We start from the raw sequence: 12,003 nt of genomic DNA, 5'->3' as shown, positions 1-12,003 counted from the left end.
ACATGTGGCTGGCAAAGGCTGGACTGCATGTGGAATAATGCCTTCATCTACAGCAGCTGCAGCTACGGTGGAAATTCAGGGCTCCTCAGGCAGGCCTGAGGAACTAGGTTGACAAGTTCTCCCTTACTTGAGAGAGGAATATACATTCTTGTCATTACTCATGGTATCCACCATGTGCTAATCAACTCTTTCCCTTCCGCATTCTAAGAAGGGACACAGGACCATAAGAAAGGCAATGCAAAATGCTGCCACCTGGTACATGGCTGAAAGGGAAAGGATAATACAAACCCAGAAGGGAGAGAAAGGCCAAGAAAACAATGGGTAGTTAATGTTTCTGCTTTATCTAGCAACAGCCAAGCCAGGTTTCCTAGGAAGTTGTGAACCTGCTGACTCTGAATGATGGTGTGATTTATAGTCAGCTCCAGGTTGTCTGTCTTTGACATTCCATTCACTCACATATTTGCATATTCAGAAGCTGTACGAGCACAAAAATATTAATATGAAATCCAATATACGTTACAGTAGAATGACATGTAATTTATTCATATAACTGACAATTAGGCAGTACTCAAAATTCATTTAAATAAGCAAGTGGTTACACAAACATCTAATAATACTAAAATTGATAGTCAGAAGGTATAAAATACCATGGGTATGAAATGCCATGGTAAATACTATTCAACAGACTACAATCATAATTCCAAACTAAATCACGGTTTTTAAAATGATTTTTAGCAGTTCTGGAACAATTTGACTTTTCTCTTTCTAAGCAACTTACTTCTTCCACTGATACAAGACAAGGTCGTTATTTTCAAGAAATATCACAGAGTGACTTAGCTTAGGTTGCTCTCTTGAAACACATTTTCTTGCAAATTGTTTTTTAATATTGCCCCTTGACATAGAAAACAAACTAGTCAGCACTTAGTTCCCCAAGCAAATATGCTTGGATCAGAACAGTGCCAGGGTGTAACCCAGTTCCGCAAGAGGCAGGCAGTGAAAAACCTTTTGCAGCTTTTGAAATATGCTTATTTCTTTTCTGAGGCTTCAAGCATCATACACTTAGGCATCCAAGCCAATGAAGTTATGGGAATAAAATAGTTTGATATACAGATGACTATGACACAATTGCAACTGGGGTGAGGGGAAGTTACAATATAATTCTGCAGTACTTCAAACAAAAACAGCTCCTACCTAAAGTTACTTCTTGTAAGCCTCATGAAGCATAGCTATGTTTGCAGGAACAGTTTGGCTTATCATGTGTCTGTCTGTACTATTTTATTTATTTATTTATTTATTTATTTTTGAGATGGAGTCTTGCTCTGTCGCCAGGCTGGAGTGCAGTGGTATGATCTCGGCTCACTGTAACCTCCACCTCCCGGGTTCAAGCGATTCTCCTGCCTCAGCCTCCCGAGTAGCTGGGATTACAGGCACCCACCACCACGCCCAGCTAATTTTTGTTATTTTTAGTAGAGACGGGGTTTCACCATGTTGGCCAGGATGGTCTCGATCTCTTGACCTCGTGATCCACCCGCCTCAGCTCCCCAAAGTGCTGGGATTACAGGTGTGAGCCACTGTGCCCGGCCCTGTTTTGTATTATTTTAAAGTCTTATACTTTATCAGAATGAGGTCCAAGCATGAACCTGGCTTGAAAAGCTAGCAGCAGTAGTCATGAAACATATCAATAAATTAAAAGGCTTTCACAGAATGAGATTCAGTTAAACCTCTTACATACAAAATACAGCTAGAGAAATACAATTCTTTAATGCTGAATTATGAGGGAGAGGAAAAAAAGTCTAAAAAAATAGAAAACTCTCTCCATACCTGGGTATCAAGGCAAGATGTAACACTGCATAATGCCACAATATGAGCAGTCACTGGATGACAGATACTCCAGAAACAGTGGTCTCTGGGGATCTCGGAATTATGACCAAGAGATGAAAACACTGTACCAAAAGGCATGCATACAATCACTGTGTGCATTCAATGCGTGAGCTGCGACCTAAGCAGAGATCTAACAAGACAATGAGGCAGTGTTCCAGGGTATCCATTAAAACCAGCGTGGGCAACTACATGTTGATTAAACCTTCCGAGGCAGCAAAATGTGGGCACAGTGCCATGTCTGGGTTCTGCAGCTGTTTGATGATCCTCTTGCGGAATTTCTCCCTCACACGATTAAATTCCATTATGTCCATGGGGTCCTCTTCGATCCAAAACTTATGAAATTCATGCATCAAATAGCCTGTTGGAGACAATACAATGATAAGAATGCAGGAGAAAAAAAATCCTTAATCACATTCAAAATCATTCTGAATGCTGAGGAAGATGCTGAACCAAGCCACAGCGACCGTGGAGCTCAAAGAAGACGTCAAAATCTAGAAAATACCACTGTTTAAGATTATTCTTTAAAATCAGTGCAGTTGAAGCCTACCAATCTGCAAGCTTTTTGCAATTGGCCCTGGAATCATTCTCTCTTCCCAAGCAGGAAGACAAATCAGTTCTGCCATCTCTTGAGTATGAATCGCATCGGGAACATTTTCTGAAAGGCTGACAGTGACTACTTCATCCTTCTCCTCCTAATTAAATTAATGTAACGGTCCAACTTTTCAAAATCACCCCACTCGGACTTTATTCTCTTGATATTTGATATAACTAAAGTTTTAAATTACCCCGACAAATCAAAACAAATGCATTCTGACACTCTATTATGAGACAATAAAAATTGTAAATCAACCCTGAACAACACAGACTGGTCGTTAAACCACATGAAATTGTTAATAAGACTTCCTTGCTCTGAAGCAATAATTTCATATTCAAATCCTTTGGTGTCTCAAAAATGCTATCCACGAGTGATCTGGATTGAAACAATTTGGGGAATAAATGTTAAGTATTTGATATAAGAACCTATTCATTGTGCTTTGTTCCCCATTATGCCCCCTCCCACTACCACATTTGTTTAATTATTTTTATCTACCACATTTAGTATTGAAATATGCATAGTGTTTTTTTTTTTAATACTAGATACTTGTAGGTAGTAAACTACAACAAGCTCAGGTGTCTCTATGTGTTAGAAAGAAAAGTACTTAAGGAAGTAATCCTAGTTTTAAAAAAAGAAAAACAGCCAGGCATGGTGGCACATGCCTGTAGTCCCAGTTGTTTGGGAGGCTGAGGTGGATCACCTGAGCTCAGGAGGTCGAGGCTGCAGTGAGCTGTGATTGCGCCACTGCACTCCAGCCTCGGTGACAGAGTGATACCTGTCTCAAAAGGAGAAAAAGAAGACAAAAGAAAAACAAAGATTATGCAAAATTTTCTTTGTCTTAACGTTAGAAGGAGGTAGAAAATAGAAGACAGGATTGTGGAGCCAGAAACCTGGTTTGAATCCTTGCTTTTCCACCTGCATGCGTAAATGAAAATGGGGAAGGGGAGGATGAGAAGAGAATTTGGAATAAACACACTTAATTCTAATAGTACAAAAAAATCAATACTTTTTGTTTTTCTGGTAACTAGCTATGTATGGAAAAATGCTCAACATAATTTCATGCATTTTTAAAAATCTTTACTCGTATTTTATTTTAATACAAAATTAGGAGTGACCTTCACTGCCCCCAACACACATGGCCAGCTGCTGGTCCACTTCCACAGACCCTTCCCTCTGGTTACTTGTCTCATTACGTTGTTAAGCATGCTTATATTTGTTTAAGTATGTGGTCTCTCTGTAAATATAGGAGAAGGAGGGTTGGGTTGACTCTTTCATTTCTTTTTTTTTTTTTAAGTTTATTAATTTTTTAGAGGAAAGATCTTGCAATGTTGCTCAGGCTGTCCTTGAACTCCTGGCCTCATGTGATCCTGCTGCCTCAGCCACCCAAATAGCTGGGACTACAGGCACATGCCACTGTGCCTGGCTTATGCCATTTCTTTTAGGACTAGCCTGCCTTTGGGCCCTTCACACACTAGAATTGACTGTTTTTAACATTTCTGATGAGGGTACACACCAACCATCACCCTACTGGCCTTGAGGTTACACAAGCCAGGGCCCCACTATCACTGTCATGGGAACCTGAACACATCAGAAAAGGCCCAAATCGGAAGTATCAGTCACCCCAGAAGCCATCTCCTCTGTCTCTCTTCATCTGATGCTTGGATTCCCGGAGGCAGCATTTAGGCTTGAACTTCTCTGGTGACAACACTGACTGTTTGTTCCTTGGATGAAGAACCTGATTCTTAAAAGCTTGTTTCTTGCCAGGCACTGTGGCTCACACCTGTAATCTCAACACTTTAGAAAGCCAAGGCAGGAGGATCACTTGAGGCCAGGGGTTTGAGGCCAGGCTGGGCAACACAGGAAGATCCCCTTTCTACAAAAAAAATTTTTTTTGAGACAGGGTCTCGCTCTGTTGTCCAGGCTGGAGCACAGTGGCGAATCTCAGCTCACTGCAGCCTCCACCTCCCAGGTTCAAGCAATTCGAGCGTGTGCCACCATGCCTGGCTCATTTTTGTATTTTTGGTAGAGATGGGGTTTCACCATGTTGGCCAGGTTGGTCTTGAACTCCTAACCCCAAGTGATCCACCTGCCTCGGCCACCCAAAGTGCTGGGATTACAGGTGTGAGCCACCACGCCTGGCTTACAAAAATTTTTTTTTTTTTTGAGACAGAGTTTCGCTCTTGTTGCCCAGGCTGGAGTGCAATGGCACGATCTTGGCTCACCACAACCTCTGCCTCCCGGGTTCAAGCGATTCTCCTGCCTCAGCCTCCTGAGTAGCTGGGATTACAGGCATGCGCCACCACGCCTGGTTGATTTTGTATTTTTAGTAGAGACAGGGTTTCTCCATGTTGGTCAGGCTGGTCTCGAACTCCCAACCTCAAGTGATCCGCCCGCCTCGGCCTCCCAAAATGCTGGGATTACAGGCGTGAGCCACCGTGCCTGGCCACAAAAAACTTTTTAGAATAAGCTAGCTATGGTGGCTTGCACCTGTAGTCCCAGCTACTTGGGAGGCTGAGGCAGGAGGATCACTTGAGCCCAGGAGTTTGAGGCTGCAGTGAGCTAGGATGGTGCCACCGCACTCCAGCCTGAGCAAGAGAGAGAGAGACTCTGTCTCTAAAAAACAAACAAACAAATAAAGGTTCTTCCTCATTCTGGGCCTAAATCTGTTGCCCTGTATTTCACAGAACAACTTCAATCCTTCCCCAACTCAAGTGTTTGAAGTGTGCTTTATGCCCCGAGCTTTTCTCTTTCACTGCTTCTCCTCATCATTTCTCATATGCCATGATTTGGAGCCTGTTTGTCATTTGGTTGTCATACTAGCTATGTATGGAAAAATGTGCACATCAACAGAAACTTGTTTCCTCTGATCTCAGTATCTTATTCAGCCAACCAAAAGAATTCAATCACCTGTCCATTTCAGTGACTGGGCAGACTTCTAAAATATTCCAAGAATGATCTGGGGTACTTGTTAAAAATGCAGATCCTCCCAGATTTAACCAGACTTGCAATTCAATAAGATGAAACTTGTGTCACTAAAGTTGAGAACTTTGGTCAAGAAGATTCTCTTTTTAAAAAGAAAGCTTCCTTGGCTTCCTTCTAAATATAATTTTTATGGTTCTAAAATAAATCTATGATAATTTATAAATCCTTCTTTCCTTACTATATAAAATACATACATAAATTTTCCTGACTGGTCTCTGAGCTCAAATAAACACAGCTATTTTGTACATAGAGTCAGGTTTCCAATACTATGAATTAAAATAATCGATAATGTATCTCATTAGTATTTCATGAGTGACAGCATCTTTTCTTCTGTTGACAATGATAAACAGGCAATATGAAAAATCATCTTTTAATGAAGAATTCATTTTTCTGCAATATACAAAAATGTTCACCTTTCTACAATGTGCAGGAATATTGGCAACTCACTCTAAAGGTGATGTAGTGTGGCACAGTTACAGAAGAATGTGGATTCATTTGGTTTCCCCATTTTCCTACCTTACACACAATTATAGAAAAACATCTTGAAAGGTTTAAAGGGCTTGGGTAAGGGTAGAGGAGGGGCTGGCTCATAATCTGACACCATGCTCAGGATTCTTCCTCCGAAGATTGAAGACTGATTCCCTGGGACTCTCTTTCTCTATCCCATCAGGAAAATAATTAAAGACTGTGTAACATGATCTTAATCAAAATGCAGAAATGGTGGTCTGGCTTCCAAGGTGCATATTATAATCATAAAACTCCACTCACTTATATAAATTACAGTGTTCAAAAATTCATTTGGTCTGATCTGTCAGTTAACTCATCTGCCGATGAACAAATATGAAACAGACACAGTACTAGGTATTGCAGATGAAGAAAAAGGCAGACTTCCTGTGCTCCCTAATGCTGGGTCTATTGGAGAGAGGCAAACAGGAGTATAATTGCAGCTGATGATTTGTTCGCTATGGAAGCTAACAAAGTGGCATGGAAAGGAGAGGGAGAAAACAGAGGCCAGGCTATTTTCCACCATCTCATTGCATTCTTATAACAGCTTTGTGGAGTAGGTAACACAGATATTACATCTCCATCTTTCAGATGCAGATATTGGGCTTAGATGAGTTCCTTGAATGGTCTACAATAACAGGTACAGCTGGAAGCTGGAAACGAGGGCCTGAAACCAGCTGACTTTTCACCACGGCAATAGGCTGCCTTTTCCAGTACATTCTGTTCCTCTGGTTCTTATTCCTACGGAATAGTTCCTTCTTTTGGAGGTCAAAGAAAAAAATAGTTTGCTTTTCCCCTTCTGGCCTTTGTACTTTCCCTTCTGCTCATTACACCTAACCTCACTCCATTTCAATGGGGCTGTGTGTTCAGTGGAGCTTTAGACTGAATGCAATTTTTGTAACATAGTACCTTGGCAGCTCAGTGTTCACCAAATGATACTGTAACGTCAGAAGGATGGAGCTATTATATTCTTCTATTCTTCTACCTAGATGGAATACTTGTTTTGAATACTAATTTGGCTCCCTGACTCCAGCCTGCAGCATATTTGTTGCTGCTTGAATGTCTTGGTTTTGCTTCACTGCATTCGGTTAGTAGAGAGCAGAGACATATGCAAGGACACAGGTAATTGCAAGAATATTACAGAGGAGACGTGCAGAACTGATCATGTCTGATTGAGGAACAATGAATCTAGGGCACAGTTTGTTTCCCTTAGAGAGGCCTGAGCCCCTCTGCCTACATACACCACAATCCATAGGGGGATTGCTGCTGCTTCCAAAACCTGATGAGGGCCTTCGGAAATATGTAATCCTATTGCATACTTGCTCATCTGGGCTAGGATTCTCTTGGAAGCGTATCAATCCAGGCCAAGACTAATACTTTTTTTCTTTTGTAGAGATGGGGTTTCACCATGTTACCCAGGTTGGTCTCAAACTTCTGGGCTCAAGTAATGGTCCTGCCTCAGCCTCCCAAAGTGCTGGGATTACAGGTGTGAGCCACCGTGCCTGGCCTAAGGATAAAATTTCCCACAGAAACTAGACTCTCCTTTCTCCTGTAAAAAACATCAGCCAGTATTTTAGCCATCCATCCATCCATCCATCCATCCGTCCGTCCATCCATCCATCCATCCACCCACCCACCCAACCCCCGTCTAGTTACTGAGCACCTTTACCCTGTACCAGGCTTTGTGTTGAGGATACAGCAGTGAAACCTGCCCTTAAATGCCAATTCTTTACGATTCTAACTTTGACTCTTTCCTGGGAGTGCTCCCCCACTGTGTGGCTCTGATATTCTCCCAGGTGCTGATGAACCACAAATCTGTAGATTGACCCTTTCTAATCCTTCAGCACTCCAGAGCCCTACATTATGAGAATGCCCACTCTGCAGCTCCATATGGATTTCCCAAGAACAGCTCACCCTCAGTATGCCTAAAACTAAACTCACTCTACCTTCCCTCAAAACTACTTCCCTGATTTCCCTAATGAGCATGGTAAATACAGAACAGGGCAAGTATAAGGGGCCAGGGAAACACGGCAAGAGGCATTCTTTATCTGGATGTTGATGCTGTTTGACGTGGCTTGCAGAGCTCTTCAGGACTGCCCTCCAACCTGCTCTTAGGCTTCCAGTGCCATCTCTAGTCACCACCCAGCAAACCCTATGCTCTATTTCTTAAATCCACATACTCTTTTGCTTTATGGCCTTCACCGGACCACTCAGCCACCATTGCCTTATTTCCTGCCACTCATCCTTTTGGTCTCTTCAAAAGTGGCATTTGCTTTGGAGAAACTTCCCTGACTTCCAGGCTGAATGAGCTAAGGCAGCCACAGACTTTTTCAATATTTATTTATTTATGAGATGCAGTCTCACTCTGTCGCCCAGGCTGGAGTGCAGTGGCACAATCTCAGCTCACTACAACCTCCACCTCCTGGTTTCAAGAGATTCTCGTGCCTCAGCCTCCCGAGTAGCTGGGCTTACAGGCGTGCGCCATCACACCTGGCTAATTTTTGTATTTTTCATAAAGACAGGGTTTCACCCTTTTGATCAGGCTGGTCTTGAACTCCTGACCTCAAGTGATCTGCCCTTCTTGGCCTCCCAAAGTGCTGGGATTACAGGTGTGAGCCACTGTGCCGGCAACTTTTCCAGTTTTTAGAAGCAGTACCTTTACTTCCTCAATTACTAAATTTTCCCACTACATTTTATTTTTTTAAAGACTTTTTTGTTTCCCTTAAGATAATGCTGGACCCACTACATTTTAAGTATTTGTTTAAATGCCTGTCTTCCTCAGCATAGAACCTAATCTATAGTAAAATCTCAATCATATTTGTTGGAGATGCTCAGAATTTTTATAGGAGTGAATATAATCATCCAATTATCAAAGCAGGAGCTGTGATAATGTATGTAAGGGACTTACATTTTCCATTAACAAGTTGTAAAGTATATGTGTTTATAATTTACTTTTCATTTTTATCTAAGTTATACATGCACATTGTTCAGAATCAAATAGTTTAATAAGTCTTGTTACAAAAACGAAAAACCAAAAAAAACCCCCAAAACAAAAAAAAGCAGTCTCCTGCCCTAATTTCTGCTTTCCTAAAGCAACATTTCAATTCTTTTAGCTGATTATTTTGGTTATTGATCTTCATAGCTCTAATCAACATGCTTTCCATTACTTGATTAAAAATTTTTTTTCTTTATAGGAGATAAAGATTTAGCTCCCGCTCACTCACCCCAGCCACATAGTCACTTATTTTCTCATCCTTTTCTTTACTTTGTATTAATAACTGCCTTCTTTTGTTTATTTGCCTGGCTTCCCCCTTAATTTAAGCCTAAACTATCTTCTGTATATGCCAATGTCTTCTCAATGTGTTCAAACATGGTAATATTCTGTCAATTTCATGTTCTTCAAAGAGTCTCTCCCACGGCCTTCTGACCTTCTAGAATCTAAATTTATTATTTGCAGCCAATTGCACAGATATTTTGGGCTTTCCCTTCACTGTTCTCCTGGGATAGATTTCCTGTTTTCTAGACCCCATTTATTCCTTTAGGATTACTCTCTTATTTTGTGGAAATAAGCTTCCTGATAAAGGTACAGAGAAGTAAAATGTTTACGACCTTGCATTAAGAAACTGTCTTTATTCTATTCCCATACTTGATTGGTAAGGTAGTAAGTTATACTGGGTGTAAAATTCTAAACTGGTAATCATATTCTCTTAGTTTTAAAAGATATTCTCTTAACTTTGATTGACTGATTGATTGAGATGGGGTCTTGCTCTGTCACCCAGGCTGGAGTGCAGTGGCACAATCATAGCTCATAGCAGCCTTGGCCTCCTTGGGCTCAAGCGATCTTCTCACCTCAGCCTCTTGAGTGGCTGGGACTACAGCTGGCTAATGTTTTATTTTTTGTAGAGTCAGGGTCTCGCTATGTTGCCTGGGCTGGTCTCAAACTCCTGGGCTCAAGTAATCTTCCCGCCTCAGCCTCCCAAACTGCTGGGATTACAGGTGTGATGTGCAGTGCCCAGTCTCTCTTAACTTTTGAAGCCAATATTCTATTTTTTAGAATACAATGTTGCTGTTGAGAAGTCCAATGTCATCTTGATTCCCAATTCATTGTGACAGCTTTGGAAGTTTTCGGGGTCATCTCTTTCCAGTATCATTAAATTTCACAATGATTAGAACCTTGGTGTGGGTATACATTAATCTATTATGTAGGTGCTTATTACTTTGGGTATGAAAACTCATACTTCAGTTCTGAAAATTTTTCTTAATTTATTTCTTTGATTCCCCTTCCTTAGTTTTCACCACTATTTTTCTGGCACTTCTTTTATTCAAATATAAGACTTCACAGAGTGATCCGTTAATTTGACAACCTTTTTTATTTTCTATTTTTCATCTATGCCTTTTTGTTCTACTTTCTAGGAGAGTTTCAACTTAATCTTCTAATCCTTCTTGGAGATTTCATTTCTGCTAAAACATAGATCTGAGAATTAACTCAGGCTATCTTCGGAACCTGCACTCTTAAGTGCTATGCCATGAGGATCAGAGGGAGAGAAACACCCATGATGTCTTTGAGTCAGACCAGAAGGGGATACACTGAAGATTATGCAAGAGCAGGAAAGAGAAGAATTTACCATGCCTGAAAATATAAGTGTAGATTTTTGAATGAGAAAACAAAAAAATCAGAACCAAAAGAGGAAGTTCAAAGGCTCCAAAGCAGCCAAATCACAAAGATCTCTCAGCTTTGATCCTTGTCTGGAGTGTTCTACAGAAATCTCTCTCTCTTTCTCTCTCTCTCTCTATATATATTATATATATATAAATATATAATATATATTATATATATAAATATATAATATATATTATATATATAAATATATAATATATATTATATATATATATATTATATATATAATATACATATATATAATTTTTTTTGAGATGGAGTCTCACTCCGTTGTCCAGGCTGGAGTGCAGTGGCATGATCTCGGCTCACTGCAACCTCCATCTCCTGGGTTCAAGTAATTATCCTGCCTCAGCCTCCCAAGTAGCTGGGATTACAGGTGCGCATCACCATGCCTGGCTAATTTTTGTATTTTTAGTACAGATGGGGTTTCACCATGCTGGCCAAGCTGGTCTTGAACTCCTGAGCTCAGGAATCCACTCGCCTTGGCCTCCCAAAGTGCTGGGATTACAGGGGTGAGCCACCGTGCCCAGCGTAGAAACCTATATTGATAATTATACAACAGGATACTTACAGAATGTTTGCTGAAAGTGAGACAATGTTGGAGCTTCTGGGGCGATATTGTAGAAATGGGTTTTTAGAGCTCCGCTGACCAGTAGATTATATGCCAGGTCAGTTATATTGATGCCCACAATTGCAAATGAGTACCTATAAAGTATAAACCACAAAACCAACTGTGTGTCACATAGAAGAAATAAGCATTTCCCATTAGCATGCTAAAAGACACTCCTACCAGTGCCACGACAGTGTACAAATGCCATGGTAATGTCAGGAAGTCACTTTATGGTCTAAAAGAGGAAGAACCCTCAGTTCTGGGAATTGCCCACCCCTTTCTTAGAAAACTCATGAATATTCTACCCCTTGTTCAGCAAATAATCAAGAAATAACCATAAAAATAGCCAACCAGCAGCCCTTGGGGCTGCTCTACCCACGGAGTAGCCATTCTTTTGTTTTATTCTTTTGCTTTCTTAGTAAACGTGCTTTCACTTTACAAAAAAAAAAAAAAAAAAAAGGCATTTCAATAATGGGTAATCTGATATTTAACTTACTATTAAATTATCAGAGTGGCAGGTCACCCTTCCGTTCCCACCCTATCAAAACCTTGACTTTTGTAATTTAGCAGAAAATTTCAGTAATGTGTATCATAAGAATTGGTAGTTCATATACTTTGACCTTTCTATTTCCAAATATATGACAGAAAAAAATCCGAAGTGGACAAAGCTTTATAGATATAATCCATTATAGCATTTTTAATAATGGCAATGACATGGAAACTATTCAAATATCCTAAAGAAGACAGACAGCA

General features: G+C 40.6%; 1 protein-coding gene across 4 annotated transcripts in view; it reads right to left on the bottom strand.

Annotated features, from left to right (window-relative positions):
• Positions 1-512: 512 nt before the first annotated feature.
• ELMOD1 (ELMO domain containing 1) overlaps positions 513-12,003 on the bottom strand; it is a 75,659-nt gene continuing 64,168 nt past the window's right edge. For all 4 annotated transcript variants that reach the window (XM_016921918.4, XM_016921917.4, XM_016921920.4 and 1 more), the window contains 2 exons: positions 11,212-11,345; positions 513-2,239 (listed from right to left, as the gene is read on the bottom strand). In XM_016921918.4, the coding sequence (XP_016777407.1) occupies positions 2,067-2,239; positions 11,212-11,345 (307 nt within the window). In that variant the 3' untranslated portion in view covers positions 513-2,066. The remainder of the gene's footprint in view (positions 2,240-11,211; positions 11,346-12,003) is intronic.

This window comes from Pan troglodytes, chromosome 9, assembly GCF_028858775.2.
Source record: "Pan troglodytes isolate AG18354 chromosome 9, NHGRI_mPanTro3-v2.0_pri, whole genome shotgun sequence".
In the NCBI taxonomy this organism is placed as follows: Eukaryota; Metazoa; Chordata; class Mammalia; order Primates; family Hominidae; genus Pan; species Pan troglodytes.
The sequence above is the reverse complement of the archived record's forward strand: the minus strand, read 5'-3'. Positions and strand labels throughout refer to the sequence as shown.